The 15,633-nt window shown below is 42.7% G+C and overlaps 1 protein-coding gene across 1 annotated transcript in view; it reads right to left on the bottom strand.

The window, feature by feature from the left end:
• Nucleotides 1-15,633, bottom strand: part of LOC139796523 (cytosolic phospholipase A2 epsilon-like) — a 39,157-nt gene that overhangs the window by 19,280 nt on the left and 4,244 nt on the right. The window contains exons 2-6 of the mRNA XM_071744678.1: nucleotides 9,603-9,675; nucleotides 3,342-3,478; nucleotides 2,712-2,843; nucleotides 1,600-1,640; nucleotides 464-506 (exon numbers count right to left, since the gene is read on the bottom strand). Coding sequence (XP_071600779.1) covers nucleotides 464-506; nucleotides 1,600-1,640; nucleotides 2,712-2,843; nucleotides 3,342-3,478; nucleotides 9,603-9,675 — 426 coding nt within the window. The remainder of the gene's footprint in view (nucleotides 1-463; nucleotides 507-1,599; nucleotides 1,641-2,711; nucleotides 2,844-3,341; nucleotides 3,479-9,602; nucleotides 9,676-15,633) is intronic.

Genomic DNA, 15,633 nt, shown 5'->3' with positions numbered 1-15,633 from the left:
TTCTTGGGGGTTTTTGTTTTGTTTGTTTTCTTGGGTTTTTTTGTTTGGTTGGTTGGTTTTATGGCACTCACTCTTTCACATAATGTAATTACAAGAGTTCAATAATCAGTGCTGAGCTTACCCACTAGGCATGGCTCATCTCCCAGAGGAGGAAAGAGATGAGCAGGTTATCAGTAAGTGGCTTCTCTTTCTTTCTGCTGCTGTGCTTTGATAGAATACCAGTACCAGAGGAAAGTTCTGTATGTCTGTGTGTGCTTGGCTGTGTGGTGTGTAGGGCAAATGGGAAATAATGGGATATCAACAATTAATAGGGTAATAAAATATACCCTTCTCAAAGCATCTAAATAGGAAAGAGGGGAGAAAGAGGAAAAACTGGCCCGTTGGCTTCTCCAATCCCCACCCTCTCTTCCCCTTTATAATAAGGAAACAGTTAAAGAAAATTTATTGAAAAAAAGATACAAACCACCAGTACTCCATTGGTAGCAATTGCTTCATCAGGACCAGGACTGGGAAATAAAATGAAAAACAAAACAAATGTTTTTTAGATCCAACAAATGCCCACTCATTCTTGCCCAGGACTTTTCTCTTTCTCCCCATTTAGAAGAGCAATGACCAGAGGGTCCCCAGAAGGTTCAAGTTCCATGATTCCTTGGACTGAGCACTGCTCCCAGGGGACTTGCCTCTGTACCAAAGCTAAGCAATGTGTATCATGGCTACTTTTTTGCAGAGCAATCTCATGCTCATCTAAAATGGAATCTGAGGTTAGGCAGTCAAATTCTTCTCCTTACATGTAAAATATGTGTATTTCAGAGGTAACATGTCAATATGCCAGGATATCCCCATTGGGAAACCCAGTTCTGTGTACTTGTTGGGATGCAAATACAATCAATGGGGCAAGAACAGTGGGTACCAATTATATGGGAGAAAAAAGAGAAAAAAAAAAAAAAAAAGCTTTTCAGCTCATTCAGGTGAAGTCAGGAGATGGTGAAAAGTGACTTGAATTCTGGTCTTGGCTCCCCACTAGGCCTGACCTTAGGCTGGTCACTTTATTTATTTACCTTGTGGCAAAAAAAAAACCCCACTGATTCAAATGGACCACAGGCTGACCACACAGAAGGAAAAACCCTGCATTAGAGCTTCCAACACATTTTCATTGTGCTGGCCAGAAAGAAAACAGAAATATCAAAAGACCAGAAGAGTGCTGCAAGGGAAAACTGAAGGCACTGGAAAACTGACCAGGATGGTTCAACATCAGGAGTCTGTCCAGTGATCAACCTGAGACAGGCATGGAAAGATTGATAGACATGGATGCACACACAAGCACACCCACACACCCTCAGAAAGGCTTCTGAAATATCCCCAGGCAGACAAATCTGACATTGTGGACAGAAATGTTGGAGGGTGCATCTTTGAAAGCAACTGAACTACAGAAGAAATTGACTGGAAGGTGTAGCTGGGTGTCTGAAGATGGCAGTGATGATGATGTAGAAGACTGACACTTTTCTACAGAAACCCCACAAATCTTGACTTCTAACACTATTTCTTTGTTTTGGCATGGAATGCTTTGTGCCTTTTAGAAATAATCTGCATATCACTTACGCAGCCTCCAGTTTGAATTCAACCTCTAGCTCCTCCTTGGCCTGAAAGCAAGAACAAGAAATTAAATGAATTAATTACATAATACTTCATCCATTGTCTAAATACAGGTCCCTGGTATGCAATAGTGAAGTAGTTGCATGCAATGCACAACCTGTGATAAATATTTCAGACTGGAAGGTCTGAGACAATATTTCAAACCAAATAGCTTGCATCCTCTTTCCTCACTTCCTTCTTCAAGCTATCATCAAAACAACCTGTAATTTTATCTCTTAGTGGGAAGTTGCTCCAGAAAGACAATTTGCAACTTGCTTTGTCATCTGAATTCTGCCTTTTTTTTCTCCTAACTCTTCCTAGCACTGTCCTGCCATGACTTACTGTCTTCCCTATTAACTTTAAAGTTAAAAATACTTTGGACCCATTGCTTTAGCATAGTAAACAGTGAATGTTATTACTGGGTGATTCAGAGTTAGAGCTATGCAGCCCTCTGTAAGGCAGTGTTGATATGGATGTGCTGGTTGTGAGTGACCTCGTTTGGGTACCAGAAGCAATTTTTCCTCTGACAGCAACAAGTTGCATGTGAGATACTTCATTGATCTCATCTCTAAATCTCCAAGAGGATTGAGGCTGTTTTTCCCATTTTATAGATTGAAAATTGAGCAAATGAGTAAATCAGTCACTCAGGGCTCCAAAACCACACTAGTTTTGACACTTGTGTCAGCAGGCTCAGCCACAGGTGACATAGAACTGCAGAGGAGTGAGCTGGGGATACACATAGGGGCAACTTCAGCTTTGGGGAAGGGCACAGTGGCTGTGAATTACATGGGGAAAAAAATTTACAGATTACTGACCCTGCAACAAGCCTTGGTGTCTCTGAGATAGCTCACAATCAGATCCCTCCTTCAGTAATTTATAAAACTACTGAAAGGAGGGACTTAGGCTCTCAAATCCAGATCTCTTTGCCACGTTTCTTTTTCATGTATTTTGAATGCCAGTTCCTGTATCCATTTCTGGGATAAGTCCTTCAGGGGGAATTTAGAAAGCTCACCCCAAGATTTTTAAAATGTTGTATAACTCTCCACTGGTTTCTTAGTTGCTTTATTTTTTGCTCTCACCTCTGGGCTGGGCTTAAAATACAAGATAGCTGTTCTTTCAATTGGAAGTTTAGCAACATCAAAGAGTGTACAGAGGAGATGGTCATCTGGAGTAGCAAAATCCTCATCATACACTGTCAACTCCAGCACGTTCTGAAAAAAAGAAAATAAAAGGGGAGAAGTAGTTTTTATAGTTTTTTTTATAGTTTCTACAGCCTGGATATCATTAGCTCTCAGGAAGGAGGAGTGTTGGGGACGTGCTTGAGAAGCAAAGTGGATAAATTAATAATCATCCCCCTTTGGAAAAACATGTAAATCAAATATGCATTCTTTCCTAGTTCAGTTTCAGTGTTATGAGAAATGCATCAGCTGTGCCTACGCAACAGCTCAGTTAACTCCCAAATTCTGTATCTATCTTACACTGAATGATATGTGTCTCTAGTTATCCTGAAGCCTCAATACCAAGCTGAGATTCTGGCCCTCCAACCAGCACCATCTAACAGGCATGGGAACTCAGTCATCTCTGATGTGAAACAACCTGAACAGTCATGTTCCATCCCTTAAACAATTCCTGGCCACAGCTCAGGAGATATCTAGGACCTACCATAGACAAGATCTTCAGACTTTAAGCAGAGAGCTTTGGCTCCTTACCTTGACCTGACTCTGGATCCTGAAGTAGAAGGTTTCATTCCACACTGGGTTGTTGGAGTTTCTCACTGTTTTAGTGCGGGACCTTTCACAGGTGGCAGTTGGCAGCCACAAGGAGACGTAGCAATCAGCCTGGCTCACTGGGGAGGGAAAGAGGGAAAACAAGTTCATGTGGCAAAGCCAGTGGTGCTGGATGTCACTGGAAAAGTTACTATATGGTCATAGAATCATAGAATTGGCTGGGTTGGAAGGGACCTCAGAGCTCATCAAGTCCAACCCTTGATCCACTCCCGCTGCAGTTCCCAGCCCATGGCACTCAGTGCCACATCCAGGCTCTTTTGAAATATCTCCAGGGATGGAGAATCCACCCCTTCCCTGGGCAGCCCATTCCAGTGTCTGATCACCCTCTCCAGAAAGAAATTCTTTCTAATGTCCAACCTAAACCTCCCCTGGCACAACTTGAGACCTCTTGTGCCCTCTTGTCTTGCTGAGAGTTGCCTGGGAAAAGAGCCCAACCCCCCCTGGCTCCAACCTCCTTTCAGGGAGTTGGAGAGAGTGATGAGGTCTCCCCTGAGCCTCCTCTTCTCCAGCCTCAACACCCCCAGCTCCCTCAGCCCTTCCTCACAGGACTTGTGCTGGATCCCTTCACCAGCCCAGTTGCCCTCCTTTGGACCTGCTCCAGGACCTCAGTCTCCTTCCTAAACTGAGGGGCCCAGAGGGTCCCGACCACCAGTAGGATTTATTTAAAGGAAGAAGTGCCTGGAGTAGTGTAACTCTTTTCAAGTTGTCCTTCTGAGAGGGAAAAAGCATGGACCGTAAGATGACCTAGAACAAGAGGTGGTTTCTATTCTTCCTTGTGTGAGTTACAAACAACAATAATGTTGTATAGAAAAGGAGGGGATGAGAATTTCCTCTCAGTCAGCCACTTTCTTCAGTTTCTCAACCAAGAAGTTTTCCTGTGCTCTCGCATCCATGCACACACTACCCCTCAGCTCCTGTCTGTTGAGAGGGGCCTGGCTGCTTCCTCCACCTTCTGAGGACAGCTGCAAAAGGTTTTTATCTCTGCCTTGCCTTCAGTGATTTTCTTGGTGAGGGTTTGTGAAAGCAGCTGATGAACTGCCCCTATTGTAGGAGCCAGCAGAGGCTTCCTCCAGAAGGAGCTCCTTGAATTAGACCTTTGATCTTGACTAATTGCCACCTCCAGGCAGACAGAGACATGCCAAGGCTCTCTCCAGAAATACACCCAGAGAACATAAGCAAAGGATATTCCATCCCATTTCACAAAGGCACCTAAATTAAAATACACCTGAAATGGCTACAGCCAAAGATGTGATGTACTGTGTGCTGGAAGAAAGCAACGTTTCTTCACAGAGGTTATGAAAAATACTTCCGTGCCTTGAAAGTCTCTCTTACACAGTTAAAAGTAAAAATATCAGATATCACATCATGCAAAAGGTAACTAAATTTGAGAATGGATGTCCTTTGATATGGGCTTTTTGAGACAAGTGATGGCAGCAGTAAATGGAAGGGCTCTTCAGCAGCTGATAAGGACTCTGCAGGTAGATAGGGGAACAAGAGCTTGTAAATCAGCTCCCAGGGAAAGGCAAAAACTTGTCTGGCTTTAACAAGAGTTTTTCCTTGTCTTCTTTTCTTTCCTTCTCCACCAGGTTTTTCCCTACAGCCATTGGCTTTGTCTCAAACTGGGTGGAGGCCACATTTTGTGCTTTTGAAAGTGTATTTGTGCAAAAAAGCTTGCTGCTTTTTCATCCAAGCCAGAATAAAAAACTAAAATTCAGAAAAAAGTGCATAATGCAATCTGTTACCTCAACTGACATGTTGGCTTCCTACTTTTTAATGTAGAAACAGAAAAGTCTTTTAGTTCTGTCAAATTTTTCATAAAAACTTGTGGAGAAATTAACATATTCCTTCAGAGAAAAAACCCAGCATTCCTCTGAAAAAGACTTTCTTTGGGAAACATTCAGCAAGAGGAAGAAAGGGAAGGGAAGGGAAGGGAAGGGAAGGGAAGGGAAGGGAAGGGAAGGGAAGGGAAGGGAAGGGAAGGGAAGGGAAGGGAAGGGAAGGGAAGGGAAGGGAAGGGAAGGGAAGGGAAGGGAAGGGAAGGGAAGGGAAGGGAAGGGAAGGGAAGGGAAGGGAAGGGAAGGGAAGGGAAGGGAAGGGAAGGGAAGGGAAGGGAAGGGAAGGGAAGGGAAGGGAAGGGAAGGGAAGGGAAGGGAAGGGAAGGGAAGGGGGGAAGGGAGAAAGGAAAAGGAAAAGGAAAAGGAAAAGGGAAAGAAAAAGGGAAAGAAAAAGGGAAAGGAAAAGGAAAAGTTAAAGAAAAAGGAAAAGAAAAAGAAAAGAAAAAAGAAAAAGGAAAAGGAAAAGAAAAAGGAAAAGAAAAAGGAAAAGAAAAAGGAAAAGAAAAAGGAAAAGGAAAAAGAAAAGAAAAAGGAAAGAAAAAAGAAAAAGGAAAAGAAAAAGGGAAAGAAAAAGGGAAAGAAAAAGGGAAAGAAAAAGGGAAAGAAAAAGGGAAAGAAAAAGGGAAAGAAAAAGGGAAAGAAAAAGGGAAAGAAAAAGGGAAAGGAAAAGGGAAAGGAAAAGAAAAAGGAAAAGAAAAAGGAAAGGAAAAGAAGAAGGAAAGGAAAAGAAGAAGGAAAGGAAAAAGGAAAGGAAAGTAGTTGTCTGGTGTGGTATGTTTTACTTTAATTCACATCCACCTTTCCACCACCATTATCTCTTAGCCTCCTTCCATGTACTTTCTTCCTAACTGTGTTGAGGAGACACAGCATCCACTTTTGCCCTTTCCCTTCCCTTTCCTTCCTTTCCCTCTTCCCCAGTAAAGTCCCAAATGGAAGGAAAAGGGTTGCTACAAGCTGCCTTCCTGCTCGGTGTTCAAGATCACACATGGAAACACCAGAAAGTACCCCAGTAGTATCTGTTTCCTTCACACAGATGACTTTGTAGACCAATGACTCTGAGAACTGATTCCTAGGGATGTCTTTTCACTTCAGATGTTTTATTTACATCCCACACCTCTTCACCTCCTGCTCTCCTCATACCCATAGCCACACGGCATTAAGGCCTGGGTGACACATGATCTTTAACCATCTCCTTGGGTACAGATAAACAACAAGCAGCATCAAAAGCCCTGTAATTTAAGAATGATGTGAAGTTCCTTGAATGGATCCAGAGGAGGGCAACAAAGCAGCTGAAAGTTGAAAAGAGATGTAAGACATGCACAGTGAGGAGTGACTGAGAACTTTGGAGAGAAGGAGTTTTGAGAGGCTCTTCACAGCTTCTTGAGGAGTGGAAGTGGAAAGGGAGTTACTGAGTTTTTCTCCCTGATATCCAGTGATAGAACAAGTGGGAATGATTCAAAACTATGACAGGGGATGTTTAGCCTGGACATTTGGAACAATGTCTTCACCAAGAGGGTGGTCAAACACTGGAACAGGATTCCTAGAGATGTGGCCAATGCCCTAAGCCCATCAGTGTGTAGGAGGCATTTGGCTAATGACCTTCACAACGTGCTCAGCCCTGAGCCAGGCAGTTGGACTAGAAAATAATTGGTGGTTCCTTCCAACTGAAATATTCTATTTATGCTATGCTATTCCATTCCTAAAGAGTGCAGAGATGATGAATGTTGCTGCAGGCTGCAAGGAGCCTGACTGCTAACACTGAAACATTGGCTGCTCATTCCAAATGTCTTCCCAGGAGGGGCAGGTCGAGTCAGCCTGGCCAGTCTGGCTGCCATACATGTTTTGCCTTGCTTAGCTGCATCAGGATCTCCCTGAAGGAGGAACAAAGTGTCTCATCTGCATCTTTTCCTTCTAAAATTTATAGGCAGAGATGATTTAAGAAGTAGGTTCAAGGCTCCCCTCCTTCCATCTTAAGACACCAAGAACTTTCAAGTTCCAACAGCCTCAGTCTGTGTGTTTCCATGAAGTATATCTGTCTTGGACTTGGTATTTTGGGAAAGTCTCATCTGAAGAGTTTAGATTTTTTTCCAAGGAAGAAGAAAAAACTTTACAAGTTTTCATGTTAAAATAATTAATTGCAAGGGGTGGACTTGATGATCTCAGAGGTTCCTTCCAACCTAGATGATCCTATGATTCTCTGAATAATTTCACTGTCAGATAACAGCCCTTTTACACCTTGCTCCAGAGCAGAAGAAACAAACTAATTCTAGAATAGTACTGCACATGTCCCTCATGCATCCTTCTGGCAATGTCAGAATAAGGATCTCCAAAATCTGAGTTTGCACTGGGAATACCATGTTTAAGAGCCCTTGCTAGACTTACACTCAATGAATAATTTCTATTTTGAGCAGCTATATTTTAACATTCATGCATGCCTGGAACAATGGGTCCCATAGTTTATTTGTATATTATTTCCTTTAGTTTTAAACCTCTTGTTTCATAATCTTATTGGGTGCTCCTTTATTCTGGTACTGTGAGAAACAGTAAAAAATTACTCTTTATTCACCTTCTCCCTCTATTCCTTATTTTAGGGACAGCTTCTATGTTGGCATCAATAACTTCCCTTCCACTTTTAATGCCTGTAGCCTATTTATTTCCTCTGGGTGTAAAATCTGGTTCAAATCATCATAGTTTGTGCCTTTCCATAGGTTCTTTTGTTACTCCTTTTCTTCCAGTGTCAGAGACTTCTACAGTGGATCTACAGAATATTTCCCCCTCATGGAACTCTATGAGCATTTTATTTGTCATAGAGATCAAATAATGCAGAAGTTTTTCTGTATGACTCAAAGTCTCTTTATTTTTTTTTTTTTTAATTTGGAAAATTCTATGCAGATAATAACACTTTGAAGAAATTTGAAATTGCAAAAATAGGTATTCATATATGTCTGGAGATCCTGGAAGTAATGATATTGTTTTTAAGATGTTTTAAAAGTAATTGTCTATGACTACTGCATGACATTAGGTTTATCATGGGAGATCAATGACTGGTGGCTGTTTGGCTGGCAAAGCACTCTGTTCTACTGATGTGAATCATCATTCTTGTATCTTAACTATACTTTGAGATACAAAGCATATCAAACAATCCTTAATTACATGAGTAAATGCAGGCAAGCTAGTCAGCTGTGTATTTAATGTAAAATATTGCTTCAGTCCTGCTTGCACAATCTTTCTACAACCTAGTTATTTATGATTTTGTCTTGTTGCCTGAGAAGATCTGAGTCCTTGATGAAACCTTTCTGTGTTATTGCATCATCACCTGTGCCACAGCCATGGACCAGAAGGGAGGTGCAGGTGCAGAGTGCCACCTAATGATATGACCTAAGATATGGGTAATATGTCCCTCACTTGGAGTTGTGACACAGGGAAGTCCTCTGACATAATTTCCAGAAAAACAAGTGACAGCCACAGGGATGTGGGATGGGAATGGTACCGCATGGTAAATCCAGATTTTTGCCTTTCAGAACATCTTCCCTGGCTCTTCCTGTGCACGGGACTGTAGCACCAATTGCTGGCACTCACAGTGAAACAGGAAAATCAAGAAAGATGGCAAAGTTACACCATTTCCCTTCCACTCTCACCCTTGAGCTAGTCTTGACATCCTTTCACTGGTGGTCATGTATTGAATCAATCCAAACAAACTGTTATTGGTGTGTCCTGCCTCTGCTCACTGTGCATGTGGGCAGTCCATGTTCCTTAACAAAACAGAACTATTTTCCTGTCCTGCTCCTGCACTTCCCACCACTTTCCTGCCATCTGACTCACACACTCTCACAAATGCAAGCCTGCTGTATGAACGTTAGAAGGGACAAGGCATCCAGCTGTCAGTCAACACATTTTTGACAGTCATCTTGGGGTAATTAATAATGCAATTAGCCTGGTGGTAACGGAAAGTTTTTTCTTCCTCATTTCTTCCGTGTCAGAACCAAGACTGGGAGGATGGAAAAGTTTGCTCCTGACAGCCACTGTTCCTAAGGTGCTAAAATCCAATGGCAAAATTACAGAAAACCACAGATGTGGTCTTCTTCATCTACCTGTGTCAGAAACTCTCCTTTCTTTAGGAGAAAGTATTTATCCTCAAAAACACATTAAAGTCTTACAACCAACCAGAAAGCAGAGGAATAACATTCAACGAAGCAGCAGCCAGCAGCAAGGACTGACATGGTTTATAACAACAAGCTTACAGAAACACTGATTTACTTCAGAAACACTTGGAAAAGGTTGTAATCCAATTATAAAAGAAAATTTGTTGCCTATATCCTGAGATACCACTAAGACTGGAGACACTTACAGGCATCCACTCGCTGGAGATTTCTCATCCGGATGATCCTTACGGTCAGCAGGTAGCAGGGAGAGGATTCTATCTGGAGAAGAACAGCACAAAATGGAGTATGAATAAGCTTGTGGTGGGAAAAAGCTTTAAATGTGCATAATAACCAAGTGCTACAAAACAGTAATGCAACTGAATTGTTAAGAGTGTTTGCATATACAAAACAGCAATACCATGTAAAAATTGTCAGCCTTCTTAGCAGTCTGCAGATGAAAATCTGCAACATAAGCTTCTGCCATGAAAGTCCTGGTTTAGCATTTTATGTATGTCACTGTCTTTTTGCTGTGTTACTCTTGAGAGTCTGGCTTGCTCATCACAGAAGAAAAAGAAAGGGATAAATCCCTGTCAACTGATACTGACTGTGAGACACCTGCAAAACCCCTTGCTCTGAAATTGTAGGGTTTAGCTCTACAACACAGCTACAGCAAGTTTCTTGACCAGAGTAAGTGCACTGGTGAGCATCATGGTGGAGATGCCAAAATAGCAGCAATCTTATTCCAAGTTACAGCCAATCCCTTTAGTAACCACCCATGAGGTCCCCTTGCATTGAAAGGAGCACTGTGGAGAATGTCTGTCCTTGCTGACTCACACAGGATAAACATGAGGGTGGGTTGTTTTTTTTTTTTCTTTCTGCTTAAAAACCAAATTTCTCTTTTTCTCCTTTACAACTGTATGGGAAAAACAGGAACAATCATCTGAGGCTTTTTAAATCACAAGAATGAGTTAAACCAATGGCTGTGAAATGTTTCCAGAGGGTTTATGTAGTAAGGAATTTGGTGTGTATTTCCTCTGAGGGAAAATGAGGAGCAGTAACCAAACTCCAAAAATACTTAAGATTCAACAAGATTAACAACACGATGTCCCAGTATAGGTTGGGGGCTGACCTGCTGGAGAGCAGTGTAGGTGAAAGAGACCTGGGGGTCCTGGTAGACAAGAAGATGACCATGAGCCAGCAATGTGCCCTTGTGGCCAAGAAGGCCAATGGCATCCTGGGGTGCATTAGAAAGGGTGTGGTTAGTAGGTCAAGAGAGGTTCTCCTCCCCCTCTATTCTGCATTGGTGAGGCCGCACCTGGAGTATTGTGTCCAGTTCTGGGCCCCTCAGTTCAAGAAGGACAGGGAAGTGCTTGAAAGAGTCCAGCGCAGAGCTACTGAGATGATTAAGGGAGTGGAACATCTCCCTTATGAGGAAAGGCTGAGGGAGCTGGGTCTCTTTAGTTTGGAGAAAAGGAGACTGAGGGGTGACCTCATCAATGTTTTCAAATATGTAAGGGGTGAGTGTCAGGGAGATGGAGTTAGGCTTTTCTCAGTGGTGACCAGTGATAGGACAAGGGGTAATGGGTGTAAATTGGAGCATAGGAGGTTCAAGTTGAATATCAGAAAAAATTTTTTTACTGTAAGGGTGACAGAGCCCTGGAACAGGCTGCCCAGGGGGGTTGTGGAGTCTCCTTCACTGGAGACATTCAAAACCCCCCTGGACACATTCCTAGGCGATGTACTCTAGGGGGCCCTGCTCTGGCAGGGGGGGTTGGACTAGATGATCTTTCGAGGTCCCTTCCAACCTCTAGGATTCTATGATTCTATGATTCAAAGTGCTCAACTTTCATTGGTCCCTTTGAATGTCTCAGCCATAACCTTTCATAAAACATGCCTCCCCAGATTTTGTGACTGCAGGGACACCTTCCTATTTATCATTAAAGGGTAATGTGATTTCCTTCTTCTAAGGAAGGTGATTTCCTGCTGGCCCGTTCTATAAAACTCTCTCTGGCTCAGACCTATCTGCAAAAGGCAACTTTGACAAAGCCAATAAATAAATCAGCACTTCCTGTGGCTGTGACATCCAGCCACTTCCTCACACTCCTAGAAACATTTCCACCTGCATAGGTGCTTAAAGCAGAGCCCTTCAAATCATTCTTTTTGACAACTGCTATTTTAATCAAGTGATTTCCTTTCATTTAGGAGCATCCTTCTATTTATATAGCACCTCAGAGACTTCCTAGAATCACTATAAACACAGAGACAAAATAGATGTTAAGGCAGATAAGGAAAAGCTGGAAGAACCTAACTTAAAACAATATGTATAGTGTTGCCAATTTTTTTTTTTTTTTTTTTTTTTTTTTTTTTTTTTAGGATAACAGAGCAAAAAGGGACCATATTTTCCAATGGAAAGACAATCAGGCCTCCTTTGTCACAACAAATTACTTTTTCCATTTTCACTATGTTTAATATCTTCTCTCTCCTAGCACATCATGTTATGTTAAAATGTTTTCACTGAGATTTTGCTGGTATCACCCCTCCTCTACGTGCCTCAAGGATTCTTTGTTTTCTTCTTTATTTTTAGTATTTATTCATTAAATTCATTGTCAGCTACCCATCCACCTTCTATTTCAGGAGTTCTCAAGGGAGACAAAGCCTAGCAGAAGATGCAAAATCTACAAACAACAACTGATGGAGGGGTATGGCCTCAGAGCTACCCCATGCAAGGACATTTCCAGAACAGTAGAACCTGTGTTAATACAGTTCTCCACCCAGTTAATGAACCCTTGTTCTAAGCTGGGTAATTAGCAAAGGTGGATCACCAGAGTCACATATTGGGAATGAGCTTGGGCACATCAGCATATGCCCTAGAAGGCAGAAACTCATTGTTCAGTAGGATCTGCATAAGCACGGGGCAATTCTTGCAGCCATTTATCTCTGGAGATTGCATAAGGGGCTGCCAGCTCCTGGCCCAGCTCCAGCTCTGCTTCCGCAGGCAAATGGTGTTTCCTGAGCGAGAAACCATGGAGCCTGTGTTTGCAAAGCAGGCTGAGATTCTTAGATAGGAGTCCTTAAGGAAGTGTGGAGGGCTGGGGGGGTTTTAATGATTATTACAGTTTCTGCCATCTGATCACCTGTCTCCCAGTTCCCATGTAATGACTTCCTAATGAGTAAGCCAGATTTCCCCAGCCGGCTTGGGGAAATTAGATCTCAGAGATGCAGATTTCACAAAAAGATTGAAGTTTCACCCCCTAAAATAAATCAGTGGCTTCACAGAAGAGGCAGAAGAGGCATTTGCCACCAGCCGGTCACCCGAGGAAGAGGCAGCAGCCAAGCATCAGCATCACCCGGGCAGCCCGGTCCCTGCCGGTGGGGGCAGCAGAAGTCACCCTGTGATTAGACCTCTCCAGTTCTGCTGCTCCCAGGAGGATTTGCTATTTTAATTAATCCCGGTAATGTACTAAACAAAAGAAATTTATTTACATAGCAACTGGGACAACCATAGCATGATGTACTAGGGTCTAGTTATAGAAACAAAGAAAATAGCAGCTGTATAGGCATAAAGGAAAGATTAGAAGTTCTGTTATTCTGTTTACTCAAGCCCTGTTATGATCTCTAACAAACAAGCAAACAAACAAAGCCAAAAAAAAAAAACCAACCAAACAAACAGACAAAGAGCCTTCAGTGATGGAAGACCCAAAGCATTACCCTGCCCTGGGGCAATCACGGACATGTAGCTTTGCTTCTGATGAAATCAAGAGATTCAATCTAAAATTAAATTTAAGATATTAAATCATGGCTGGTGTAGCCACTCCAGGCCTGTTTCACCGGCTGTCAATCTATTGGCCTGTCTTCAGCTTGGTGCTTCCCGAGCTGTGCTCAGGAGTGCTTCATGGAACACAGCTGAGGATCTCACACTGCAATCCCTGAGCACCATTGATGTAAACACTTTAAAAAATATTTGATTCTTGAGTAAGAATTACTCTGCGGGGCGGTAAAACGACTCCTACCCCCTCCCCTTCCTCTAGGACCAACTGGAGGTGAAACATTTTAAATTACCCCCTCGTTTCTTTCTTTCTTTCCTTAACACTCGTCTCTCCAAAAGTAGCAAATTGTGTTTACCCTTTAACTGTGATATTTTGTTTTCCCTCCCCTGAAAATAAACCCTTGTAACTTGGTTAAGTTTCAAACGTGTTAGCTTGCAATTTTATGCGTCACCTCTGAAGCAGAGGCTGAGAAACCCTCATAATCAAAATATAAAATAATAAACGGATCACGACAAGCATGTACACTGCTAGCTCCTCTGTTTCCAGGGAAACAGAATTTTTCCCAAATTTTCCAAACAACAGCTCCCTCAGTCACAGAGCAGAGCTCGTAGTCCCTTCTTTTCCAGCACTTCCCCTAAAGAAGGGGTAAGACTGTGTATTACAATACTTGGCACCAAGTTACTGCATTGGCAGAAGTAAAGGATTCCTCTGTCATGTGAACAAGTCCAACTTTCTCCCACTCAGGTGAGTAAGAATTTGAAAACAGAAATTTCTCTGTAGTGAGAACTCTAGGAATGCAGACTGCCTGCATTCTTGGCAGATTTGTGCTTTGGAAGGTCTATCCCAGGCCTCTTTAAAGTCACACTCATATTCAGATGTAGGTATGTGTGGCATGTATCCATCTGGAGAGAAGAACTGCTGCAAATTACTCCACTGGTTTAGCTGGATAATACATCCTGTCACATCACACGTGGAGCTTCAAAATGCCAGTACTCCCTTCATGAGACCAGAGCAAGGCTATTCCTCTGTACCTTTTTTAACAGTGTTTCTCTCAATACATTTCCTCAGCCCCTGTGATTTCTCATCTAACAGACCCTTCCAGCATTCTCCATTTTTAGCAGCATCTTCCCAGTTTGCAGTATCAATGCTATGGATGTTCACCACTCCACCATGTCTACTGTAGATTACCCCAGTCCTGCAATCCCACAGCAGAACAGTAGAAATTATGCTGGGTCAAATCATATTTTGCTTTACTATAGATACTCAGTCACTTAGTAGAGTATTGTAGCTGCCCTCCCAAAATAAGAGAGCAATCATCCAACAACTCTGATCCAGAGAGAAGGATTTACTTTAGAACCTACAAGGGCAGCCAACCCAGTCTTGGTGTTTGCACTTTTTAGATATTTAATTCTAAACAATCATAATCTAACAGAAAAATGATGCTGAGATCCTGAAATTTGTCTTCAGTATGTGATGAAATCTACCAAAAAGCAGCTGTCCTCCAAGCAGGTGCTTAGCTGTTGCTTTTCTAAAATAAAATTGGAATGCCTTCCATGAAGTTCTGTGAGTGGGAGGACTTTGTCATTCTGGAGGAAAACTTGCAATGAGGAAGCAGAGGAAATTATGTGCCACAGTGTGCTGGTACCAATACCTATTTCAGTGCAACTGCATGATATTCCACAAGCCATCCTGCAAAGATCAGCTGAGAAAAATACCTTTTCCAGTGGTTGAAAACAACCATTTCTACATAATAACCTGGAAAAAAAGTGTTATCAATGAAAACCATGAGAACTGCTTCCTCTCCATTCACATTTTTCCTGAAGTCACCCAATAATGCCTTTTTCTAAGTCACCTACTGGCACAGCAGCCTTTGCTGGCAAAGATACCTTCCCTGCCTTGGCTAAGGTCCCTCTGCATTCCTTGCCCAGAGAAGCATTCTGCTGAGATGAAGTCACTCACAGGATGTCACCTGGGCACTCCTTTCTTCTTCTCCAGGTGCTAATTTACCTAGATGGCAGCCAGGGACCAAACCAAGAGAACTAAAATGCTTTGCTGATGATCACGTATCCAGAGCTGGTGGTGCATGAAGAAATGCCTGTCCTGAGCTGACTGAGAGTTAGGTCTCTTTAAAGAATGTGCATCCTGAGGTTTTTTTAGAGTTGTAATCAGGATGCTTCAGGCCATGAACACCACTCTGCCCAGCCCTGCCCCAGCCTATCTCCCACTGTGGTTGGATGTGCCAGGGGACCCAACTCTGCCTGGGCTAAGTGCTGTCAGCTGCTACAGCTGGCCACGGCTCTGAAGCTCTTCCTCCTTCTTGACAAACATGATTTGCATGTCAGAAAAGCAGCAGCTCTCATGGTTTCCTTCCTTCCTTAACCTCCTCCAGGCATTGGGGCTGCAGCACCTCCATTGAGGGCTGTCAGACTGTGTGGGGGCCAAGGGGACCAGAGCTGCTACAAGCTGGTTT

Source organism: Heliangelus exortis, chromosome 5 (genome assembly GCF_036169615.1).
Source record: "Heliangelus exortis chromosome 5, bHelExo1.hap1, whole genome shotgun sequence".
NCBI classification, from domain to species: domain Eukaryota; kingdom Metazoa; phylum Chordata; class Aves; order Apodiformes; family Trochilidae; genus Heliangelus; species Heliangelus exortis.
This window is presented reverse-complemented; position numbering and strand designations above follow the sequence as displayed.